This window comes from Ciona robusta, chromosome 1 (genome assembly GCF_009617815.1).
Source record: "Ciona robusta chromosome 1, ASM961781v2".
Taxonomy (NCBI): domain Eukaryota; kingdom Metazoa; phylum Chordata; class Ascidiacea; order Phlebobranchia; family Cionidae; genus Ciona; species Ciona robusta.
Genome location: NC_143235.1, coordinates 14136151 through 14162302, shown reverse-complemented (window position 1 = coordinate 14162302; position 26152 = coordinate 14136151). Strand labels below are relative to the sequence as shown.

General features: G+C 35.5%; 3 protein-coding genes across 5 annotated transcripts; 2 read left to right on the top strand and 1 right to left on the bottom strand.

The window, feature by feature from the left end:
• The first annotated feature begins 535 nt into the window (after nucleotides 1-535).
• LOC149743568 (sulfotransferase 1C2-like) lies at nucleotides 536-4509 on the top strand. Of its 2 annotated transcripts, XM_089874813.1 has the most exons (8): nucleotides 536-720; nucleotides 1213-1444; nucleotides 1832-1945; nucleotides 2381-2490; nucleotides 2752-2893; nucleotides 3133-3242; nucleotides 3555-3705; nucleotides 4197-4509. In XM_089874813.1, the coding sequence occupies exons 2-8, from the start codon at nucleotides 1279-1281 to the stop codon at nucleotides 4304-4306; spliced, it is 903 nt and encodes a 300-aa protein (XP_089730939.1). In that variant the 5' UTR covers nucleotides 536-720; nucleotides 1213-1278; the 3' UTR covers nucleotides 4307-4509. The 2 variants fall into 2 exon arrangements, with proteins under 2 accessions (XP_089730939.1, XP_089731017.1); XM_089874891.1 differs by lacking the exon at nucleotides 1213-1444.
• A 150-nt stretch (nucleotides 4510-4659) lies between these two features.
• LOC149743566 (coagulation factor V-like) lies at nucleotides 4660-25975 on the top strand. Of its 2 annotated transcripts, XM_089880144.1 has the most exons (32): nucleotides 4660-5089; nucleotides 5601-5800; nucleotides 5939-6082; nucleotides 6592-6743; nucleotides 7056-7152; nucleotides 7586-7800; nucleotides 8110-8391; nucleotides 8693-8848; nucleotides 9036-9219; nucleotides 9507-9709; nucleotides 10193-10343; nucleotides 10878-11002; nucleotides 11347-11461; nucleotides 11884-12000; nucleotides 12450-12559; nucleotides 13001-13187; nucleotides 13577-13798; nucleotides 14069-14155; nucleotides 14406-14482; nucleotides 14864-15032; nucleotides 15454-15618; nucleotides 15878-16071; nucleotides 16413-16578; nucleotides 16846-16958; nucleotides 17265-17423; nucleotides 17853-17967; nucleotides 18407-18552; nucleotides 18926-19761; nucleotides 20093-20170; nucleotides 20601-20696; nucleotides 21803-21894; nucleotides 24867-25975. In XM_089880144.1, exons 1-28 carry the CDS (start codon nucleotides 4971-4973, stop codon nucleotides 19130-19132), a joined length of 4377 nt encoding a protein of 1458 aa, XP_089736270.1. In that variant the 5' UTR covers nucleotides 4660-4970; the 3' UTR covers nucleotides 19133-19761; nucleotides 20093-20170; nucleotides 20601-20696; nucleotides 21803-21894; nucleotides 24867-25975. The 2 variants fall into 2 exon arrangements, with proteins under 2 accessions (XP_089736270.1, XP_089737017.1); XM_089880891.1 differs by lacking the exons at nucleotides 17853-17967; nucleotides 18407-18552; nucleotides 18926-19761; ... (2 more) ...; nucleotides 21803-21894; nucleotides 24867-25975 and having other exon boundaries at nucleotides 16413-16475; nucleotides 17265-17404.
• LOC149743567 (uncharacterized) lies at nucleotides 20049-24122 on the bottom strand. The gene is made up of 8 exons (XM_089875427.1): nucleotides 23988-24122; nucleotides 23455-23627; nucleotides 22188-22266; nucleotides 21781-21859; nucleotides 21456-21559; nucleotides 20955-21019; nucleotides 20610-20691; nucleotides 20049-20237 (listed from the first exon to the last, which is right to left on the bottom strand). The coding sequence occupies exons 1-8, from the start codon at nucleotides 24109-24111 to the stop codon at nucleotides 20221-20223; spliced, it is 723 nt and encodes a 240-aa protein (XP_089731553.1). The 5' UTR covers nucleotides 24112-24122; the 3' UTR covers nucleotides 20049-20220.
• Nucleotides 25976-26152: the final 177 nt, after the last annotated feature.

Here is a 26152-nt window from a genome sequence, read left to right as displayed (position 1 = left end):
TGCTCGATGGAAAGCGCTTATGGATTTTTCTGCGCATAAGAATCGCCTGTACGATAGTAATTAAAGTTATGCCTTGTTATTTAAAGCAACTTGGTGATTTACATTACTTTTTTCGAAGTTGCTCTGTAGTAACCGCTTATGGATTATCGTATATATGGGAGAATTAAACATATAGTAGGGTGGGGAAAGATGGGAAACCTTTTATGATATTTTCTCGTCCAATTTGGTAGTTAACAAAGAACATTCCAAGAATTATAAAACCGTATCCGCACAACTTCCATAGACGATGCAGTCAAACTCACGACCAACTGCAGCGTTGCTTAAAGTTTTTACCAAATAAGGAGATGCACACGTCGACGCTTGAAAAAAATCAGCGTAGCAGGAATTCTGAATTGGGTTAAAAAAACTTTAATACCGTAGCTGGTCTCGCATTGCGCATTGTAGGGGCAAACGCTCCGTATTGTAAAATATGTTTTAACCCGTTCTACTTTTACAGCTCGTACTAGATCGTTGGGCTAAGTAAACACAGACCATACATGAATATAGGTCGGAAACACAGTACAGGAAACAGCAGATGATGGAAATATGAGAAGGCTGGAGAAGTAGCCGGTTAAGCGCGGTTACGGTTCAAGACACAGGGCACCATTAAGACGCATGCGAAGAAGCTATAGTGTAATAATTGTAAAGCATCTACCTCTGGATATTTCATAACCATGGCGGGTAAGTTCGTTAAATTTACTTTTAGATTTTTACGTTTTTTGGGAATTTACGTTTTCGTTTGGATAATTATTTTGCCAGCACACAATTCTCTTCTAATTATACATCTTAATTCGTTTTAATAACATGCCTCTTAGTATAAGTTTCTATGCTGTTATTTGACGCTTTTCCTCAAGTACTTTTAACCCGTAGCGTGTTTTAAGAACTGAAGTTTTGTTGCTGAATCTTATTTGTTTTAATTAATTTACTTTTTTCGCTGATGCCTAATTGAGTGGGGAAGGATGGGACATCTTTAGCACATAATGCCAAATATCATGATCTTTTTAAACAATTAACAACGGTGTATTGAAATCGTGAGGATACGGTTTTATAATTATTTGAATGTTCTTTGTTTTACTGCCAAATGGGACGAGAAAATAAAATGAAAAGCTGTGCCATCTTCCCCCACAGCATTATATATAAAGAAACAAACACACCTTCGTATTAATCACGCAGACACTGAAAAGGAAAACATTATTAATAACGTTCCTAAGTTACTTACCGGAAGATGAGAGACCGGACATGACGTCATTAAAGAATTATTTTTACAATGGATTGTTAAACCCGACAATAACGTTTTGGGACGGGTTTCGATTTCTGCCCCGTTTTAACCCAGAGACCGCCAAATTCGCGTATGAGATGACGTACAAGAATAGTGACGTAATAGTGGCTGCATTTCCAAAATCAGGTAAGACTAATTTTATCGTAAATTTTATTGTGTGTCGTTTTTTTCGGTCTCGAAGTTAATTGAATTTAGGCCAGAATATTAGGTCAGAAGCTCGATGCGGCTACCATTGTGGGCGTATATGACTTTGGGCAAGAGGCTTAACTGCGACTGCTTAAACCAAGTGGTCTCTTTTCGATTGTGTAAGACTATAAACTGTTATTACAAACAATACCCCATAAAAATTAGTTACTTTACTTACATACATGGTAATTCGTAATCTGGCTCGAGGTGTATGAAACAGATCACCCGTGTTAAACCACAATCGTTTACTAAACGCGAGAGGATAAATAAGTTGCTTTCATTCATTCATTGTTGCAAACCTCACATATGTGGGATCATTGTTTTCAGGAACCACCTGGATACGAACAATAGTCCAACACCTTGCGTACAAGAGCGACCCAAAGCAAATGGAAATAAGTTCGAAGCTCAACATGCCGTTCAGTTACCTTGAAACCGGGACTCGTACGTTAAGAAAATTGCTGCAAAATAAGTTTTTTTGTTTTTACTTCCCGCGCGCCGTAGCACGGTGGTTAGTGCGACTCATTGCTACAAGCACAGTGGGCGCTGGGACCCAGGGCAAGTCACTTAACGGCAATTGCTCCAACCCAGTGGCCCCTAATAGATTTTCTAAATTGTTAGTCATGCAGAAAAATACAAAGTGTGGTATGTGGTATTACAAAAACTGGCACGAGGTGTAGGAAACAAAACAATTCTGTTATAACGACTGTCCTTGCCCTACCATACAAGGATAAATAAATTACATACATAGTAACTGATAATCGGGCACGAGTCGTATGAAACAGAACATCCGTGTTACAACGACTGCGTTGTCTCACCGCACAAATATCAACTAAGTTATGTTAATTTAATAATTCAATCAATTACTTTGCACCCCAGCGATAAAGTTTGAAGTTGTAAACAAACTTCCTTTATCACGGAGAGTATTCTCTACCCATTTAGACGCTCAACTTGTGAATTTAAAAAAGATCAAAGAATCTGGGGCAAAGGTGAGCTTCGTGACGTCATATGTAAAAAAACTGTGACGTCATATGTAAAAAATCTGTGACTTTATATGTAAAAAATCTGTGACGTCACATGTAAAAAATCTGTGACTTTATGTCAAAAAAATCTGTGACGTCATATGTAAAAAAACTTTGACGTCACATGTAAAAAACTGTGACGTCAAATATAAAAATGTATGACGTCATGTGTCAAAATATTTGACGTCATATGTCAAAATATCCTGACTTTATTTATCCCCTTGGCAGGTAATTTACTGCATCCGCAACCCGAAGGACCAAGCTGTATCGTGGTATCATATGTACCCAAATATAAGGTGTATAGACCATCCAAACTTTAAGGAGATTTGTCCGAAAACTTGGGAAGAATTTTTCAATATGTACACTTCAGGTTAAATTTTAATGTAACATTTAAACCCATTGGAAATTTAATTTTAAACTGAGTGATTATAAACGAGAATTCCGCTAGGTGTTGCGGCAACGCTTTTTAGCCGTTTATTGGTTAATATGATTATAATCGTATAAGCGTATTTTAACAACTGTTGTTTTGTTCAATATAAATTTCTTAATTTCTGCTGTCGTTAAAGAGACAAATTTTTATTTTATATTTTAACCTTTATTACGTCATAGGCAAACAACCACTATTTACGCGCGATGGAGGATGGTATCCTGATCACGTGATGTCGTGGTACCAACATCGTGATGACGTCATGTTTGTTGTTTATGAAGAAATGAAAAGGGTTTGTAGAATATTAACTGGCAACACTGTCTTTATTTACTTAGCAAAAACAAAAACACTTTATTGAGTGAATTTAACTTAGTTATCATAGCGTGGTGAGGCAACGGCAGTCGTTATAACACGGGTGTTCTGTTTCATACACCTCGCGCCTGTTAGTGATTATATTGATGTCAATGATTGTTTTCTTGATTTTTTTGACCAAGTTGAATCAACTGTCGTTAGAAACTTGCCCAAGCACACATATGCCTACAATAGTCGCAGCAACGAACCAGAGAAAGTTTTACTTGCGTTACTATTCAAAAAATCTTCACAGGACCCTGTCAAGCAAATATTAAGAATAGCAGATTTTCTCAACATTCCGGCAACACTGGAAAGGGTTGAAGAAATAGCGAGTATGACGTCATTTAGTAAAATGTCGGCCGAGTTGAAAGATCGCGCACCTGCCGATAACTTCTATAGAAAAGGTGGGGAAATATTTTAGCTTTTATATTAATTATTAATGATAACCTAAACCATTTTTTTAACTTTTACAAAAAGGTAGGAAACTTTCTTAGCTTTTATAATAATATTAATAAATTTTGACTTGTGTCTGCGGGTAGGTGTGCTTCTGCTTTAATTAAAAGCGAATTATGGTAGGGTGGGGGAAGATGGGATACCTTTTTAATTTATATTCTTGTCTCACTTGGTAGTAAACAAAGAACATTTAAAGAATTATGAAACCGTATCCTCACGGCCCCCAAAGACCGTTGTTAATTGTTTAAAACACGATCAGGATATTTGGATATTACGTGCTAAATGTGTCCCATCTTTCCCCACCCTACTAACATGAGTGGTAAAACGACCGTCGTCTTTTCGCTTGTGTAAACTTTTCCGATCTATTACCGTGACCGAAAACACAAAATAAAGTAACTCATTTATTTAATCTTTTATTCCATTCATCCATTTATTTAAACAGGAGAAGTGGGCGATTGGAAGAACTATTTTAGTGATGAGCAATCAAAATTAATGGACAAGTTAATCCAAGAAAAACTTGGAAACACTGGCATAAAGTTTATATACGAGTGACATAAAAAATATGTTTGTCTTACAGCTCGTGTGTATGAATAAGATGTCGAAACGTCAAATATGTTTTCAGGGTGGCAACATTAACAAATTGCATACTACTATACTAGATGTCTGGAAACAACAGTTTAATTGTTTGTTAAATCGAACATTTGTTGCAGCTTGCGCGATTATTATGTTAGCAAAAGATAAACTGTGCTAAATAAGTTATCTGTTTACTGGAAACACCATCATAGATTGTATATGTGTATCACGCTTATTTATCCTTGCATTCAGGGGAAACCACAACAGTTATTGCACAGGTGTTCTATTACACACACCTCGTGCCCTCTTACGAATTATCATACATAATTTTCTGTCTGTTTGTTTTTCTTAATGGATGCTAATTTAAACAACTCATAAAGGACTACAGGGTTGGGACAACTAACGTTAAGTTATTCAATAACACACTCACATGTACTGATGTTCATGTCAGGCCCTTTGTTGCTTCAGACTCTAAAGTTTATAGGCACGTCAGCTGACGTCATGTTGCTTACGTCATGCATAGTTAGGCGCGCGTTGAAGCGTCATACGGGGTAAATATTTCTGCTAACATTGCAAAAGTAGTCGCCGTATTTTGGACATTTGCGCCGAAAGTAAACGACTATGGTTTAAGTTTATTTGAACAATGTTAATTTTGAGGTTATTTTACCTGCTTGGCCTTACCTTCTCAGCAAATAGTATTCGAAGAACGTATTATCTTGCAGCAGTGGAAATTGACTGGGATTACGGCAACGCAGAAAACAGGTTCGTAGATTATTTTCACTTCGTCGTTTTTTATTCGCAAATTCAAACACAATTAAGCTATTAAGCTTTTGTCTTAACTTACCCCAAAAATGCTGTTTTTTATCGTTTGCCATTTCCGCGATTGCATAACACTACTGTGAAAGGAATTAAAACTTGCATGGTAGCAAAACGCCAATCATCGAGAGAAGAAAGACGACTTTAGTTTAATACGTGTAACTTGGGTAAAACGCATGTTAACTGGGCTACTGGGTACTTACACATGTACAAGCGCAAATATTTTTGCTTTATCATATAGTAGGGTGGGGGAAGATGGGACACCTTTGACACATAATATTCGAATATCCTGATCGAGTTTTAAACATTTAACAGCGGCATATGGGAGTCGTAAGGATACGGTTTTATAATTGTTTGAATTTTCTTTGTTTACTACCAAATAGGCGGAGAAAATAAAATAAAGAGGTGTCCCATCTTCCCCCATCCTACTATACATTTACACATATTTTGTTCGAAGAGAGTTGGTCCCCTTTCGAAAATCCGTTTTTCGCCAATTCTCAGACGGGTATTACAGAAGGGAGATCCCCCATGTCGAATCTTTGGGGTATTTTGGGCCAACTTTGATCGCTGAAGTTGGTGACGCGCTGGTCGTTAGATTACGTAACTTTGCTACGGTTTCATGTAACTTACAAGCACAAGGTGTTAAAGTTACTTCTGGTAAGAATGATATTGTGGTATTTATATATATATATTTATATATATATATATTTATATATGTTTAATAGTAGGGTGAGGTAAAATGGGACATGTTTTTATTCTTTTGTGTCCCATTTAGTAGTAAACAAAATTTTCCAGAAAATCCTTCGTATGTATTACCTCACAATCAGTCAACTTATCAGTGGGAAATCCCCCAAGAAAGTTCCCCAACCTATGACGACCCTCCATGTGTTGCCAGACTTTATTACAGCAGTGTTGACCAAATAAAAGATATAAATTCAGGTAAATACTAGTTTTTATAAATAATTTATAAATTCAGGTAAATACTTTTTTAATAAAGTAACCACGAGGTTAAAGCAAAAAACAAGCCACTCATGTTAACTTATAACATAACTTAAATGAATTATATGTTATATTAACTTATATATATATATACATATAAATCTGTATAAATTTGATATATAAAAGTTATATAAAAATCTTTAGAAGGGTCTTGCTCAAGGACACATACACATACAATGTAGCAGCCTTATTACTGTTACCTCAATAAGTCAGTGGCTCTAACCCCTTTCAGTACATGCATACTTATTTATGCCTATCCATATCTGTACCTGTACTAATGGGTTTAGCAGCCATGCCTTTATTTGGAACTTTCGATTAGTTTTTCCTGCAGCATAATGGCTATTGTTTTGCAGCTAATTCCCTTCTTTTTGTTGTTTAAATTAACCTGATCTTCGTTACTGTTTTCAAAGAAAGAAATAAAATGTTATGTTATGTCGTTACCACCACAGGTTTGGTTGGAAGTTTAATCATCTGCAAACCTGGTTGGATCTGGACAGTAGAAGAAGAAACTCCAAAAGTTTTGGTATTCGCTATTTCTGTTGAATCCAAAAGCCTTTTCCATTACAATCACGTTGTGAATAACACCCACCATCATAATGAAGTATGTTATTTACCAGCACTGTGGCATAGTGATTCACTAACTAATAAAACAATAGTTTTAGATTGGATGCTACATATCTGTCTTTGGCCAAGACACTTAATGGCCATTGCTTCAATGCACTTACAGGTTGTCTAATTTGTCAGCCATACATTAAAAATGGAAAAGATCCCTATAAAATAATTATAATCACCCACAACTTTGCATATGTGGTAACTTAGGGGCACAAGATTTGTGAACATCTGTGTTATTAAGACTATTGTTGCCCCGCTTTCGATGGTCATCAGTTACATTCATTTGTCATTCACTTCACAGGTGTCTTCCCTTCATTACACCATCAATGGGTTCAGTTTCAAGACATTTCCAGCTTTATCAACTTGTTCTGGGGAATCTACAACATTGTTTTTAATAGGTTGGTTTAGTTACAACCAAAACTTTTATTTCTTGCTTTGATAGACCCGTAACTGGAGGCTTCCAGGTTCAAGTCCCACCGCCGCTGTTAAACTATAACTTGTCTGTCTCTCTGCCCGTTGACAAGTTATTACACTACTATTCTTTTGCACACTATAGGCATTAGGCAAACATGGAGGATCCAGGCCTCATATCTGCTGCCGATTTATAACATAGATTATTAAACACATTACAAATTTGTTATAAAATAGGTGCCTCCTTATACATCGGACTGAAGTTATAACACGAGTGATTCCCTATAGCCATTATACCTGCTACAAAGGTTTATTATTGCAATCAACCTACACACTATCCATAGTGGATTCACAGCCACTATTGAGTTATAATATAAATATGTTACTTTATTGTAAACAATACACCCTTTGTACTTCCAGGGCTCTCCGCTAAATCCACATCTTTTTCCATCACATTTGAAAATCACGTGATCCAAATGAGATCTTTTCATGTGACCAATGTCGTGAGTCTATTTACGGGATCAACTGAAGTTATTGAAATAACCCCCCATCAAGATATTCAGGGTCGTTTTAGTTTCTACAGCTTTGCTAATGAACATTACATGAATGGAATGGTAGCCAACATAGATATCTATGTAAGTAATGTTTAGATTTTGAAATTGGGACATTTTTACATAAATAAAGAATGTCAATTATCTGTTTAAATGGATAGGCAAGACCCCAAAATTCCAAATGAAGTTTTTTTTACAGATTTTTAAAAAGTAGCGATGCATGCCAGGGAGAATCTTGAACTGGTCCATTACCCCAACACCTAGCATATAGTCACAATGCTAACTGTATCTTATGGTGTGACTGACCAATTAATAAAAGTTTAGGATAAAATAAAAAGAATATGGAAAAGTATCATTTGTAACAGTATCACGATTCATGTTCGTGATTTTCAGGATTGCTCCTTTCGAGATGACCACCATCGCAAAAAGCGTCACGTTTCACGATTTCATCCAAAGAAGAAGAAATCACGTGACAGAGATCATGGGAACCAGCGGCAACAAGACGTTTCACGAGATTTCGGAAGAAGAAGGCTTAACTATGGCAGATGGAGTTCTTCATATGATCCTTATGATCAACCTCATGGATTGTATCATGAAGATGATGAAGAATCATCACATGAGCACGAGCATCAGCATTCACATGATCAGGATTCAGATCATGATGCTCAACCCCAAGTATGTATAAAATAATTTTTTATATTGTTATTTTAGAACATTTTGTTTGTACTTTCAAATTTTATGAAAAAAAGTTTTTTAAATATTGTGACACTCTCTTGTGACTTTACTTATTATCATTATTTATGAAAAGAAAAAAAATGGTGGGTGTTTTTGAAAACTGTGACTTTCAAACTTTAAGGTGCTGCAAATAGATTCAGACTAAAATTGTGAGGAGCCTAAAAGTTTAAGAATCATCGGACTAGTAGACACAGCACATTTGATAACAGTCTTTGTTATTTTCTTTTATTGACTTTTTTAGGTCCGAAGTTATTTCATTGCAGCAGAAGAAGATTTATGGAATTATTCACCAACTTCATATGATTTGTTTACTGGGAAGAAACTTAAGTTACGAGGTGAAACATCTTACGCATATTATGATGATGGAAGACATAGAGTTGGATCAATATACATGAAGGTATGATGAATGTAACTTCCTTTATCCTCGTGTGGCAGTAAAACTACAGTGTTATAACACGGGTGTTCTGTTTCACACACCTAGTGTTAGCTTACGAGTTACTGCGTGTGTTGCTTTGTGGGTGATTATTCCTGTTTTTAGGAGAAATAAGAAAGCATAACTAATAAGATGAATACATACTGTTCAGGCTCATTATGTGGAATACACAGACGACAACTTCATCACAAAGAAGCCAGGATCCAATTCTCATCATGGAGCATTAGGTCCAGTGATCAGAGTTGAGATTGGGGAAGTGCTGAGGATTGTATTCAAGAACTCTGCATCCAGGAACTTCAATCTTCATCTTGATGGATTCCCTTTTAACAGAACAAGTAAGAAGAAGATGCTTTTTAGCTCCCTAATTATTTTTACAGTAAAAAATTATGTGTTTATAGATTTTTTATTTTTCTATGAAGAATCCAAATTGATCTTTCCAATTATTATTATTCTATAACAATACCTACGACACAACTTATTTGTCCTTGTTATAAAATGGGTGTTCTGTTTCATACACCTTCACTCACTTACAATTTACAACAGATTCAACTCTACTGGTGATTTTTTAGCTATTACTTTTTGTTGGCAACAGTTTAAGTTTATTTAAACATTTAATATTCAGACCTTCTTGGAGTCTCACCCGATGGCAACATAACAATTTACCAATGGATGATAACTCAAGATAATATCCCAACACTGGATAACATTCAATGTTTGACACGAATGTATTATTCAAATGTTCACCCTATAAGAGACACTGCCACTGGGTTGGTTGGGCCTTTCCTAATATGCAGGCCTGGCTCACTGGGTGAAAATGGTGAACAGGTGGGCTGTGTTTTGACTGAACGCATGTATTTGTGTGTATAATTAAAAAGTAACTAGTATTATATTATTTGCCAGTGGCATTATGTGTATTAGTACACCATGCTTGTCTGGTGTATAAGAAGACACCTATGTTATACCTTGACAGTGAGCATGAGGTGAATGAATACACCATGTGTGTCTGGTGTATAAGAATATACCTATGTTATACCTTGACAGTGAGCATGTGGTGTATGAATACACCATGTGTGTCTGGTGTATAAGAAGACATCCATGTTATAACTTGACAGTGAGCATGAGGTGTATGAATACACCATGTGTGTCTGGTGTATAAGAAGACACCTATGTTATACCTTGACAGTGAGCATGAGGTTTATGAATACACCATATAAGTCTGGTTTATAACAAGACACCCATATTATGACTGAACAATGTACAAGAGGTGTTTAAAGCCTCCATTTCCTAACCAAACTCCTACTTACCCAGAGAAACGTGGACAAAGAAATATTTCTCCACTTTTCAACAATCAATGAAAACTTGAATTGGTTTATCAACGAAACAATATCAGCAACAACAATTGGTTCCATGGTTAAATTGAAACAATCACCTGCCTTCTATCAGTCAAACCTAATGTCAAGTAAGTTGTTTATTAATTATTACGTCATAAGGCAAGATGGTAAATGTTTTAACTATAAAGATAGGTTCTGTTCTATGTGGGTCTTATGACGAGGCATGTCATGTGACGTGGGATTTAGACCAGGGTTTGTCTGTTCTTGCTATAAACAAAGAGTACAGTTATGATTTATACTGTAATGGTAACACAACCAGGCAGAATAGGTTATAGAACTCAAATTGTATGCTTAGATAACTAGAGTTAAGGCTGAATGCTGATACTGTTGTTGGCATGTGCGCCCTTGAGAAAGACACTTAATTTGTTAATTGAATGAAAATATGGAAATCCAGTGATCACTGATGATTGCATACTTAGCAACGTATAGGCACGCAAGATGTGTGAACCCAAACATCTGTCTTGTAAAAGTTGTAGTTTCCCACCACACAAGGTTATATAAATAGCTACATTTATATATTTTTTAACAGACATACAAAACTAAGTATAATCTGTTAATGTTTGTATCAGTAAAAACTTTGCATGAATAAAATGTTATCGCAGGTATTAATGGGTTTGGGTATGGAAACCTCATGCACGTGAATGCTCATACTAATGATCACGTGAGTCTTCATATGATATGCACGGGATCTGAACATGATGTTCATAATATTAGGATTGGTAATCAAGTAGGTATATTGGTTATACTTTTGTTAAGTAAATTACTTTTAAATGATTACTACACTGTAGTAGATTTGTAAAGATGGCGTAACTCAGCATAGGTGTCTGTGTAAAGTAGATCTTGTGTAAATGAAACCATGTTGTAACTGACCAGTGAGCATAAGATGTATGAATATACAAAGTGCTTCTGTTGTATATCCAAGTTATAACTTAACAGCTTGCATGAGGTGTTTAAATACACCATGTTTGTCTTGTGTATAAGGAGATGGCTACTAGAATTCTGCAGTGCTTATACATAAGACCTTAAAGAGGACAACAACAAAGTTACAAAACCTTGTTCTTTTTTTCTCAGACTTTCTTCAGCGAGATATCAGCTCTTGATTCCTCTAGTGGTCATTCTGGCATCGGAAACATAGAGATCGTTCCACTCAGCGGGAAAACAGTTTATTTCAAACCTGCTGTACCAGGTTGGGATTACTATTAGATAACCAACACATTATGTGCATAAATGTAAATAAATGTAACTTGCTTTACCGTCCCATGTCAGAAAACAACAGTTGTTATACCACAGGTGTTTCAAACACCTCTTGCCAGCTTAATCCAAATATTCTGATCGTGTTTTAAACAATTAACATTAACAACCGTCTATGGGAGTCGTAAGGATACGGTTTTATAATTCTTTAAATATTCTACTAAATGGTTTGAGAAAACAGAATGAAAAGGTGTCCCATCTTCCCCCACCCCACTGTATGATCTGTTTCATACACCTCGTGCCAGCTTACGATTTATCATGTATGTTACTTTGCAGTAATTATTTTTATACATATACATTAAACTGTTTTTACATCATATATGAAAGCACAGTTTAAAATATAAAATACTTTATCAGGAAAATGGAAAATATCAACAGACAACTTGAAACTATTTGGAAACGGAATGTCAGCTTATTTTAAAGTTGAAGGAAACACAACAAACACTGATCACACTTTTACAAATATCAATGATGGTAAAAATGCATAAATGTTGTGATATATTAGCAGGCTGTTATGTTTCTACCTCTTCTAACTAATAGTATGAACTTTAACTCGACAGTATCTTTTGATAGACACCTTGCTCTATCATAATATCTACAAATAGATTACCCGTTTTATAACAACTGTCGTTGCCTCTACCCCATGCCAGGGTAACTAAGTTAACATTCAGGCATTTGTTAATTCATACTACTTTAATCTACTTTTAGCTATATGTATGAACTATACCTTAAAAACCCCTTTTTATACCAACTTGTTTTATCATATTATATACAAACAGAATACCTGTGTTATAATGCCATTGCCCGCACGAGGATAAAACAAGTTACATCCATTCATTAAAGCTTTTAACTGCTTTAACCGTTCGTATTAACTAACTACACATCTATAATTTCTATTATTAAGCACCTTATTATTTATACAGATGCCACAGTAAGATGGTATTTCATTGCTGCCATTGAACAGACTTGGGAATATGTTGGAAGTGAAAACCAAGGTGGTCAAATGCGAGGAAACAATACTGTGTACAAAAAGGTGGGTAGTGAAAAAAATGGCTATATCGTCGCTGCTACCATTGTGAGCGTATGTGTCCTTGGGCAAGATTCTTAATGGCAATTGCTCCAACCCTGTGGTCACTAATGGGTTGCCCAAGTTATCAGCCATACATAAAAAAAAAATTACCCACAAAGTAACGTACATGGTAACTCGTAAGCTGGCACGAGGTGTATGAACACCTGTGTTATATTGACTGTCGTTTTCCGGCCATGCGAGGATAAAGTAAGCTGCATTCATTTATATATTTGGTTATAGCACCACGTTTTTTTCTGCCTAATTTATATATATTTTTACCCAAAAAGGTCATTTAACCAATTGTCATTTTCATCGCTATGTGTCGTTTCATTTTAACTAATTTTTTAATTTTTGTCATCGTAATCGTAGGGACAAGTAAAAGTTATTATATTATTATTATTCCAGGTTTTATATGAGGAATTCACAGACGCTACATTCACTCACCGCAAACCGCGTGTTCCATACAATGGAATATTGGGGCCTGTGATTAAAGCTGAATATGGAGATATCATTAAAGTTGTGTTTCATAATCAAGCATGTCGACCTTATTCCATACACCCGGTTAAACTGATGCATTCTGTTGAAGATAATGGTAAAGTTATATTGAGTTAAGTTCTAAAACCCCAAAATAATCATCTTTAAAGTAACATATGTGGTGACTCGTAAGTTGACAAGAGGTGTATGAAACAAAACACCCTTATTATATGACTGTTGTCCGCCATGCAAGGAAAAATAAGTTACATCCATTTCTTTTATATGGGTAGGGTTCTATGACAATGTATGTCTGGGATTTAAGCAGAGTCTTTTTTATTTGACACATTTTTTCAAGTAGTTATTACTAGTTTTGTTTTTACCCATTTTGTTACTTTTCTTTTTTATTGTGTTTCAATTAAATTGATTCTCACTACCTTATTCCGACAGATAAATAAAAAATATTGTTTCTATGTATGTTGTAAAAAATATTGTTAAATTTCCTTGCAGGTGATTGGGTTTTAGAAGGTAACGGAATCCAGACAGATTTCCGCCATAGAGATCCCATATTCGTTAACCGGGGATCAGTTTTTACGGGACGGACTCGGACTTATACTTGGAAGGTCCCTCCGGTGGCTGATTATGACAGCTCGCTGAATCCATCGGAGTGCGCTGTTTCATATTATTATTCAAATGCTGACGCGACACGGGATGTTCATTCTGGATTAGTAGGTAGGTAGGTGGGTGGGTTAGTGAAATATCATGTCTCCCATTTCTATAGTCAAATAACCAAATAGCATTAATTTTGGTTGTGGCTTGAGTGACTTATCCATGGTTGCCACTTTATCCGATAATTTTATTCAAGTAGTTTTTACCTGCAGCGTATGCTTAACAACTGTTATTTTTGTTGCTAATTCCCTTCCCCTTGTTGTATTAATTAGCTTGATCTTCGCCACTATATCCAAAGAGATAAAAAAATAAATATTATGTTATGTGTTACAGGCCCTTTACTGCTTTGCAACCAAGGAGTATTGAGAACACACAACATCAGATACGATATTGATCGAGAATTCTATTTACTTTTCAAAGGTAAATAAGAAATCAATCGTAAGTTCTTTGGTCATTTTGTGCCTTGTTATTTTTGTTTGTCAGCCCATTAGAAATGGTTAACATTTTTTCTATTTATTTTTATTATGTTTCTATTCTATGTGGGTGAGGTCTTGCAGCGTGGCAGCAATTTAAACCGGAATTAGCCCATTTCCCCCCAAATTATTATGTTTGCATAAAAAATTATTTCTTTACCTCTTGTTGTTTTATGATCTTTTGATTCTTTTTACAGAATTTGATGAAAATCAGAGTTGGTATGCATCCGAGAACCAACATTATCTCAACCAGTGGAATCTAAATGGAAGCAATGTAAGAAATAAAAATGAATGATGTAACTTATTTATCCTCGTGTGGTGAGCAACGGCAGTCGGTATAACACCGGTGTTGTGTTTCGTACACCTCATGGCCTCTTACGAGTTACCACATATGTAACTTACTTATTTTTGCATGGCGTAGAAAGATGTTCTTTATAACACGGGTGTACTGCCTGATACACTTTGTGCCTGCTTACAAGTTACCACATCTGTGTAATTTTTATGTTGCTTTTTTATTTTTTTTGTATGGCTGCCAGTTTAAACAGCCCATTAATCGTAATTGAACTGGAGAAATTGTTGTAAATTTTAAGTACAAACACACCCACAATGGTGGCAATGCTCTATAGTTATTATATATTATTTAATCTCGCTTCAGATTTTTCACACAATCAATGGTTTAACGCATGGTGGTCTGGTTACCTTGGAAACAGAACCAGGTGAACGAATAGCATGGCACGTGATCAACATGGATAGCCAACCACACTCAATCAACTTTGAGGGGAACTCTGTGTTGACGTATATGAATAGTGCATCACTGTTGTCAGGTGGGTTTGTTATAAATGTAAATAAATAAAAGTAACTTACTTTATCCTCACATGGCCGGAAAACGGCAGTCGTTATAACAGTGGTGTTCTGTTTCCTCGTGCCAGCTTGGGAGTTATCAAGTATGTTACATTGTGGGTCAATATTTTTTAATTATTTTTCTTTGTGACTGATAACTTGGACAACTCATTAGTGACCACTGTGTTGAAGCAATTGCCGTTAAGTGTCTTGCCCAAGGACACATATGCTCACAAATGATAGCATACCCTGCTGTACGACTTCACTCACACAGAATGGAATTTCAATTTTCAACAAATTTGAGGCTCCATTGCCAATTGCCAACCAACCAGTTTGAGGTCCATTGACAAATAGTGTTTTGAAGATATATCAAAAATAATATGTTATGTGACTGCTTTATTCCAGATTACCTCAGCACTGTAAGTTCTGTTTCTGTCCGACCATTACTTCCTGGTGCGTCAACCACCGTTACCATGGTACCAACCAACCCTGGTGCCTGGATGGTTCAGGATTTTGCTTCACAATCCAGTGTCATGGGGATGTATTGCATCTATCATGTCAGACCAAAAGGTAGGAATGTAAAAATTAATGGATTTTAAATTTAGGTTATGTGATACAAGAATTGTAACATGCGCCAAACTTTTTAAAATTCAAGGGAGGCAAGGATAGTTAGACATGCTGCACTGTCAAATAAATCAACTGATTATTTCTAATTTACTAAGTAATAAAATGCTGGAAACTTCCTGGCTGGTCCGCCCACCCTATCACCCCAAGTTTTGCGCCTAAAAACCCCACCATTGTCATTAAACAATGAACTTTGTCATTCTAGAATGCCGGAAACCTCTGGGTTTAGAATCGGGTCTAATCGCTGACCACCAAATTACTTCGTCCTCTGTTTACATCACAAAGGCTGCGTTCGGGTTCATAATGGGAAAGTGGTCAGCACGTTACGCTCGACTTAACACGCACGGTCATATTAATGCTTGGATGCCGAGTCGCTCCGATCGTAGACCTTGGATACAGGTGAGGAACCTCATGCCAGCTTTACTTTTGTGGTGGTTAATTTTTAAGTATTTATATAACTCATGTTCACTGTTGAGTTATAACATGGGTGTCTTCTTATACACCAGACACACATGGTGTATTCATACACTTCATGCTCACTGTCAAGTTATAACATGGGTGTCTTCTTATACACCAGACACACATGGTGTATTCATAAACCTCATGCTCACTGTCGAGGTATAACATGGGTGTTTTCTTATACACCAGACACACATGGTGTATTCATACACTTCATGCTCACTGTCAAATAAACCAAATCTATCAGTGTTTGCATTTTACCAATATCCACAATTACACAGGTAGATCTCGGTTCACCAATGCGCATCACTGGCATCACAGTTCAAGGCACCATGGATGGCCATGTAAGGAAATACGTCACCAGGTTTAAAATACTCTACAGTGTAAATAACAGAGAATGGGCTTTTTACAGCAGGCAGGGCAGTAATGTAGATATGGAATTTAAGGGTAAGAAAAAGTCATTAGAATTACTGTTTTTTTTATTGTAGGTTTTGTTTACTGTTTCATTGAAAAATACAGTATTGAGATTTTTACATTGTCATTTTTATATAGATTGGCCTAGCAAAGTATAAAGAGCTTCATAAGAATTATCACATTTTTGAAAATTTACGAACAAAAGAACATCATGCTTAACTCTTTAATGTTCATACTTTTTCCTTTTTGTATATATATTTTTTCATATATTTTTCATTACTTTTTCCAACTCCATTGCAGGCAACTTATTCTTCAATGTTCCAGTCACTCGTACATTCTCACCACAACTTCTAGCCAGATATATCCGGTTGGTACCCGTTAGATGGCAGAACCAACCAGCTGTCAGGATGGAGGTATAAACATGGTTTTGAACATTCTACATCTCCTTATTTGTGTCTTAACTCAACTTTTGCATGGATGCCTAGACAATGCACTTGTTCATGAAATACAACGTTGTTATACATAATTTATAAATTAGTTCTCTACATTTTTCTTGTGTTTTTATTTTGAATATTTGTTAAATTAAAACCACCTCTCCAGCTTCTCGACTGCAGCTTGTCTGGTATAATTGTCTTACTGGATGTCAGACAAAGCGCAGGAAACCTTTTATACCAGATAAGCCGTTAAAATATTAATTATTGAATAAAAAACATTCCCAGCTTCTTGGTTGTTCCATTGAAGGTCGGTGTGAGGAACCACAAGGTATCGGGTCGGGGGAAGTCCCTGACACCTCCATCACAGCATCATCTGAATATTTATACAAACGGAGGATTTTATGGGAAGCAAGATTTGGGAGACTTAACTACAGGCCTCCTAATGTAAGTGTGAAAAAGAATATAAAAGTATGGAAAAGGTTTTTTGTTTTAAATTTCCTCTATCTTTTTGTGGTCGTAAAACCACAGTTGTTATAACATAAGTGGTGTTTTTTTAAAAGTATTTTATGTCATGAAGGCTTAACTACAGGTTCTCCAATGTAAGTGTGAATGCCCAGCTAATGTGATTCTGTTATGTGTTGTAAATGTGATGTGTTTTATGTTGTACATTCTATTCTATTCTGAGTAGATGAGGTTCTACAGTATGGTTTGCCATGAGCTGTGAGATCCAAGCCAGAGTTGGCTTATATCTCCAATACCAAGGGTGAAAAAGTACACTTGTGACCATTGGGTTTAGGCATTGTACACTAAGTGTCTTCCACATAAACTCCAAATTATTATTGTGCTTGTGATGCAATAATGGTATATGTTTAGAGTGAATCAGGGAGACTGGATTTATTCACTGCAACTCGAGATCACGTATTATCAGCAGCACCAGCGTGGAGTCCAAGTCGTATTAACAGAAGGCAGTGGATTCAAGTTGATTTTGGTGAGTCAGACTCTAGAAGTTACTTGTTTAAGGCTTGATACCATTGTATCCATTTGTGAATTGTTTCAACCTAGTAGTAACCATTCAGTTGTGACTTAATGGTGACTGTTTTAAGTCAAACTATATATAGTGTGGTACAGTGGTTAGCACAGCAGCCTAGAGTTTTCAGGTTCGATGCTGCTACAGCTATGTCTATATATAGCCAAACACTTAACAGCAATTGCTCCATCCCAGTGGTCACTAATCGGTTGTCCAAATTATCAGCCATGTATAAAAGAAAGGAATCAACCATAAAGTTACACACCTGGTAAGTGGTAACTTATACATGGCAAGAGGTGTATGAAACTTAACACCTGGGATATAACTCCTGTTTTTGGGCCCTAGAAGTTACAATAATAAGTTAGATTTATTTTTTATTCGAATTATACTTACATTATAGGACGAATCATAAAAGTTGCGGGTGTGATTACTCAAGGGGCAAAATATGGAAGGTGGAAACTTTATGTCAAAAGTTTCACGTTAAAATATTCAAGTGATGGTTTGAGGTGGGAGGTTTATGAAGATCCTGTTTCGCATCGGGCAAAGGTAAATATTGTTTAACTTTTATCTGAGAAAGAGCTGTTCAAAATATTATTAATATGTTGATATATAAACAAATTCTAAAGGAAAAATAACAAGCACTATGAATAAATAAATAAATGTAACCTATTTATTCTTGAAAATAAAGTCATCGACAGGTGTTATAACACAAATGTTCTGTTTCAAAACCTTGTGCCCACTTACAAGTTATCATGTATGTAACTTTGATGGTTAACAATTTTGACAGGCTATAAGAGACCACTGGGTTCGAGCAATTGCAGTTAAGTGTCCAGTAACATCAAGCATTATTATTTCAAGATTTAAATTAGTTGATAATATAAGATATTATATATTGCTGTGTAAGAAAACATCTGTGCAGGTATTTCGTGGTAACATTGATCCAGACACAGCAGTTACACAAACCTTGCAAAATCCAGTTCAAACCAGATTTATCCGGATCCAACCTCGATCCTGGAGAAGCAGGATTGCTCTCCGGTTTGAAATCCTTGGTTGCAGTGTTGATGCAGAAAGCAGGGACTTGTTAGATGCTACCCCTTTCCCTGACAATTGCAAGAATTCAGAGTAACTTTGGGAAAACAACTTTTTTGTCTTTTGCATTGAAAAACGCTTGATTTTTTTGTTTCTTGATTGTGAGTTTGTTGCAGTTTCTTTTTTATTCATGCAACAGTTATAAACATTATACTTTTTTTGTATTTCAGTAGTAAATTAAATGATTTTTTTAGGTTTATTTTAATTCTAAGCCAGCAACTCCCAAAGTTCCTACCAATATATCCTAAACACTTTCCACTTACAACTATTCTTTAACCCTCAACCTTGCTTTTGTCGTTCTTTATTTGTAACAAGTTTGTAGCTTTGAGCTGTCAGTACACCAACTATCTTTAATCAGTTATCTCTTTGTTTCATTTTGTCCAAAGTGTTTTAAACACTCCATCTTATTTGAAATCAATGATTACTCTGTTTCTGATAAATGCTTTTGTTTTTCAGGAAATTTAAGCATGACTATTTTTCTAGCAGTTGCTGTAATATTAATAAACGACAAGATACGCACCAACATAGCCCTGAAAACTGTAAGCTGGCAGAAGGTGTAAGCAGGTACTTATATGCTATGCAATGTAACAGCCATGTTATAACTCTGAGTTGCACCACCATGCAAAGAACAATAATTGATCATCATCAAGATATGACGCCAATGAGGTAACTATTACCATCTCGTTTTTTTAGATATCAATACCAAGATTAATTTGAACTAGTTTAAATCTAGCAACATAAGTGATCTGTCTGATTATTAACTTTTTAATTACAAAAATCTAAAGTAATTTTACCTAAAATGTGTTGTAATGACAATGTTTCCTTCTGTTTTAAATATCTTTTGTAATTATGATTTATCTTCGTATTACCCAGAAATCAATATTATCGTTTCACCTCAATTTTTTCCCATCATTTGTCTTAAATCTCCTGTGTCTGCAGTTTTGAAACAAATTTTTGATTTTTAAAATGAAGAATTTATTATATTTCTATTTTACAGATAGACAGTGTGCAGCGCATTAAATCGACACGAATAAAAGTTATGTGCAATAAATTATCGATAAAACAACCATGATGGGTGAGTGCCAGCTCATGTATTATGACATCACAAATATAATGATTACATCATCATTTCTTGGATTGATCTGAAAAAATAATTTTAATTTATTTCATTTTTTTAAATAAATGTAAAGTTTTTATCTTCGCCTAACGGGGCAATGAATGTGGTTATAACACTGATGTTCTGTTTCAAACACCCTGTGCCAGCTTTTTAGTTCGCACATGTGTAACTTTATGGAGATAGTTTTAGGTGTGTTTTTTTCAATATAGGGGTTATGGGTTATCATGTATGTAACTTTGTGAGTGTTGTATTCTGAGGGCATATTTATGTATGGCTGATCATTAATGACCACTGGGTTGGGGAATCATAGTTAAAGGTCTTGCCCAAAGACACATACACATGATATGGTTTTTATAGTGTTTTTTTTACAAAGAGTTTTATTTTCTAGGCCGCTTACTGCTAAATTGAAGATTCCAAGGTTGGAAAGGAACTTGTAGCATTCTTGTGGCAAGGGGAGGGTAGGGGGAGGTTGTCGGCAACTAAAGTAAGAATATTTTTGTAAGAATGTTGAAACTTAATCATAGATTAAAAAAATTGCAAAAACATTAAAAAAAAAGTGTAAATTCAAACACTTAGATCATACCAAAAATATTTAAATAATAAGTTTACCAGATAGTTAGGTCTGACAGAAAAAATGTTTTATGAGAAACTAAATCAAAGATTTAAAATTTTGCAAAATGAAAAAAAAAAAAAACTATAATTAAATATTGATTTTACCAAAAGTATTTTAAAAATAAGTTACCTGGTAGTTTGATCCCCTGATGCTCAGATCCAACATTCCATGAATATTTGGTTGAATGAATGGACCTTGGGAAATATTGGGTATTACATTCTTGTTATTTTGCTGAGTTTCTCTGTTTTATGGGGTTTCCGGTCAAGCCACTAATTAAACTGTAAACATTTTAGTCCCCTACCAATTGCTGTTAGGTGTCTTGCCCAAATACTACACACCAAAAATGGTGGCAGCATCGGACCTTGAACCCTGTATCATCCAGTTATCCCTACTACTAGTAATAAAGCCACAACTGGTAGGGTGGGGGGAGGCGGGACACCTTTAGCACATATTATCCAATCATCCTGATCGCGTTTTAAACAAATAACAAAGGTTTCTTGTATAATTCATAGAGTTTTCTTTGTTTACTACCAAATGGGACAAAAAATAGAATCAAAAGGTGTCCCATCTTTCCCCACCCTAATATATACATGCAAGCATAATATAGTATTATAGAACAAATCAACCAACCAGCAACTAGAGGCGGGGGCAAACTGAACGGATTCTTTTCAATTTTTGGTTTCGTATCTTTTTCTGGGAAACCATCGTCTTTTGTTTCGTCACAGTCACTTGTTCTGAAAAAAGATTTTAATTTAATACAGTTTAAAAACATTTTGGAGAAAGAAACAAATAAAGGTCAAACGACAGTCGTTATAACAGACGCAAAGCGTAAAATATATATAAAAATAAAGAAATGAAGAAGCACTCTTTAAAAAGTGGCTGGTAAAAACTTGTAGGAATAGTTTGCGTTTTTGGAACGTTTTTTAGACATAGTTCGTTGTTACGTAATAATTACCTTTCTGTTTTCACTCTCACAGATGTTGTCGCTGATTCATTGTTTAAAGAATCAGCTTTGTTGGATGTTTCGTTCGAATCTATTGGAAGAAAAAACGTGAAGTCCGTGAGAAAGGTATTTGTATGTACTATATTACTGTGGGGTAAGATGGGATACGTTTAGCTCACAATATCCCATATTTTCGAATTGTGTTTTTTAACAATTAACAACGTTTTTTGGGAGGAAGTTCAGACGGTACGGTTGTATAATTCTGTAGAACGAAAGGGGTATAGCAAGAAAACGAAAGTCGGTGAAACACGGTCGTTTTGCGAAGCTGGCACGAGGTGTATGAAGCAAAACACCCGTGGTATTGCGACTGTCGTTTTCCGACCAGGCAAGGATAAATAACACGTATTCCTTTCTTTTACCTGTAACGGGAACACACTCCTGCGTTTTCAACATTCTCTGTTGTTTTCGATATTTTGCTCTTCGGTTTTTAAACCAGACCTGAATAAGTGGGAGGTAAAAAAATAGAATCATGGCGTAACACTGTTGTGTTCTGACATTTAGAAAGGTTTCGGAAGCAATGCACAAAAAAATAATTGTTTCAGCCTCAAAACGGCCACTAATTTCTAGGCAGCGGATTTTTCGTATTTTTAAATTTTGACTTTAATCGAAAAAAACTTTCAGTTTTTGACATTTCGCCATTAGCACAACATACTTAAAATCAAAGCGAAAATACAAGTGTTTTTTAATCCGGCTGAAATATCCAACCACGGAAAAAACAGATGTTTTCTTGTTTAGTTTTCCCACCGTACTCGACGATTAAATCCCCTTGTACAAGATTAACGCGCTCGGTTATCTCAGTCAACCAAAACCCTTAGTAACAGCTACAAGGTTTAAACCTTGCAACGTGTACAGCCTGGTGTAGTCTACCGAATGTATCCGATGCTAATGTGTACGAATGTAACTTGTTTATTCCCGCATTGCACGGCAACGACAGTCATTATAACACTAGTGTCGAATGCATGAATACATGTTATTGTTTATTCTTGCGTGACAGGGCAACGACAGTCGTTATAACACGGGTGTTTCATACACCTCATGCTCGCTTACGAGTTGTAACGTTTATGTAACGTTGTGGGTGCTTTTGTAAACCATGTATTCAAATATCTAATCGTATTGCATCGTATGCTTTTTGTTGTATAGTAGGGTGGGAGAATATGGGACACATTTTCGTTCTATTTTCTCGTCCCATTTGGTAGTAAACAAAAAAACATTCACAGAATTATAAAACCGTATCCTTACGACTCCCATAAATCCTTGTATTTGTTTAAAACACGATTAATATATTTGAATGCTATGTGCTAAACGTAACCCGACTTACCCCACCCTACTATATATGATCGCATGCACCTCCATGTGTACTATCGCCGAATAATCTCACCAAAATAAAATAGTAAAAAATAATATACCCTTATTTTGGTCGCTTACATAACTTTACAGTAGTAACAGTTTTTTTTTAAGTATAAATACCGTATTTAACGCAACATTACCACAACGTATCTACAGTCCAAAATATGCGGGCGCAATATTTCTTCGAAAAAACGTTTAGATTTACGGATTACCACGTAAGGCGTGTCAACTTATTTCACCCCATGACAACATAATAACCAGAAAAGTTGCAACTCCGACCTGTATCCTGGCTTCAGCTAAATTTGTACAGATTGCCAAATTTTCCCGCGTTTCTACGTCCGGGTACTGCCCATCTTTGAACGTTCTTTCCAACGCGTCAAGTTGCATGGCAGTGAAGGCTGTTCTGCTGCGTCGGTGTTTGCGGGGGAAAGTCCCGCCTTTGAGTATTAAATCTGTAAAATAACGTTTCTTATGAATGATTGTAATTTATTTATCATCGCGAGGCGGGGCAACGATAGTCTTTGTAAAAATACAATGGTGTTTCATGTACCCCTCGTGCACGCCTTTGAGTTACAATATTTATATACTATAAACATTTAGCACACATAACCAATACCGACCTAGTAATCTATATACCACGTTGTTTTTAAATGGGTACAACGCATTTTAACCTTGCGTGGCCGGAAAACGACAATCCTTATAACACGGGAGTTCTTTTCATATACACCCGTGCCAGCTTACGAGTTACCACGTTTGTTACTTTATAGGTGATTTTGTGGCTGACAATTAGACAACCCATTGGTGAATTTTACCTGCCAGAGATCCAGCAATTTGCCCGTTACTATTGTAGCCGTTATAAGGGTGTTGGGTGTTGGGGTAATGTTGTTGTAATGCGTTGAACACTGACATTGCACGAATTGCGTCATAATAATTCATTATGACGTATAAAAGCAGTGGAACTTTATCTAATCTTAATAAATTGCAAAAATCTGAAATTTGAACAAATTTATTAAATAAATAAGTACTAGATCTGAAAAAGCATAATTTTATAAAACACATGCGCTTTTTTTCAAATTTTAACGATTTGTGCGTTTCAGATTAAACTTTTCTTTTCAGTTATAGGATGAATATAAAATTATAAAAACGTAAATAACGGAGATACGAAATCGCCAAACGACAGTCGTTATAAAACGTGGCACTAAAACATAGTAAGGTGAGGTAATATGGGACACCTTTTCATTCTATTTTCTCGTTTCATAGAACATTTAAAGAATTTTTAAAACCATTTACTTATACGAATCACATATAGACCGTTGTTAATTGTTTAAAACACGATTAAGATATTTGAATATTATGTTCTAAAGACGTTCCATCTTACCCCACGGAACTATTTTAATCTTATAACGTTATATACCTAAAAATCGTAAATTTCTAAAAAAAGCGTTATTCCTAGTTTTCGAAACGCGAAGCATAAGTTCCGTTATATTCAGCAACATAACAAGAAAATTAAACTTCTAAATACCCGTTTCCTATAATGGCAGCTGGTATTAGTTAATATGACAACTCGTAGTAAAGAAATTATCTGTTTTATTATTACAGCTTACTTAAAAAACTAAACAAAACCTTAATTAAAACAGTTTTATGTATAGTTCCTGTCACCCTAACTGAACCAAAGTACGTTTATCGCACAGTAATTCGTCGGGAACGAAATTTCAAGAGGATTAAATTCAACTTCTCACCTGCACACCCCTTGTTACGTCATAATCCTATCACCGCCTCTATAATACTTTCAGTGTTGCCAGCAACAAATTTTTTTTTTATTTCGCGAAAAATAAAAAAAATAAACCAGTGATGCCGAATTATAAAACAACATTTTACCTAAAAAATTTTGATTATGTTTTTTTTTTTTTTGTCTGGCATCACTTTTGCCACTTACGTATGTACGTTACACTTGATGTATTTACCTACCGTCTAAACAGGGATTAACAGAATCCTGAAGTCACTTGATAGCCCGACAAAACTTCGCTTAAGTTTTAAAGCCCACTACTGATGTATCGTGATGTAAAAACGAGAAAGACAACGAAACTTTTGCTCACAAAAAATATTGTTTAAAAAAATTAGTTTTTTTCGTAAAAAAAATGTAGACAGATAAAAATGCGCTACAGAACTGTACAAAACTATTTTTGAGTTTTTTCGAAAAAGGAATCGTAGAATCGCAGACAACGCCCTTATTAATCACATGTTGTTCTTATATAAGGAAATTATAAGCAACATATTTTTAAAATATTCGATGTTATTTGAATCTGACTTTTACCGAGTCTGACCTAAATATCATATTAATCTGTTACTTCTGCTACCAGGAGCATGGTCTATCATATTCTTTCAACGACTCGCCTGGTATAAAAAACGTAGTGTATTTCCGACGACTTTTTTCGATGAACTTTTTTAAATAAATTTTAAAATCAGAGAATGTGGGAGATCATTTTCTCTGATGAACTCTTGCCGGATAGCGGACGAAACGGCGCAAATGCACTAAATTTTTCCTACTATTTCATACTATATCCGTATTCTACTCTATATGTCGTAACGAGAAAACTTCTACCGCGAGTCACGCAAGTACAATTGGGATAAACGCAAAGTTTTTACCCCAAACACGTCTTTTGCATTGTTCCCATGCATGGCTGTTCTATTTTATATAGGCATACCCCAAGTCTATAATACCCATAACATGCCCGTTATATATAGCGATGCAGGGATTTGGTTAAGATTTGACCTCCTTTTCGAAATTCCGGTTTTTTTTTTAAATAAACCAAAAGTTCTGGTACTTATTACACTACACGATAATATGCATAACCTGTTAATACCACGGCACCGCACATTTAAAATATCTACATACCACTACCGCCTGTTGTTTTGGTTCTACAAGTCTGACCTTCTCAACCCGCGTGTTCATAACACCAGATTATTACCTGCCTCG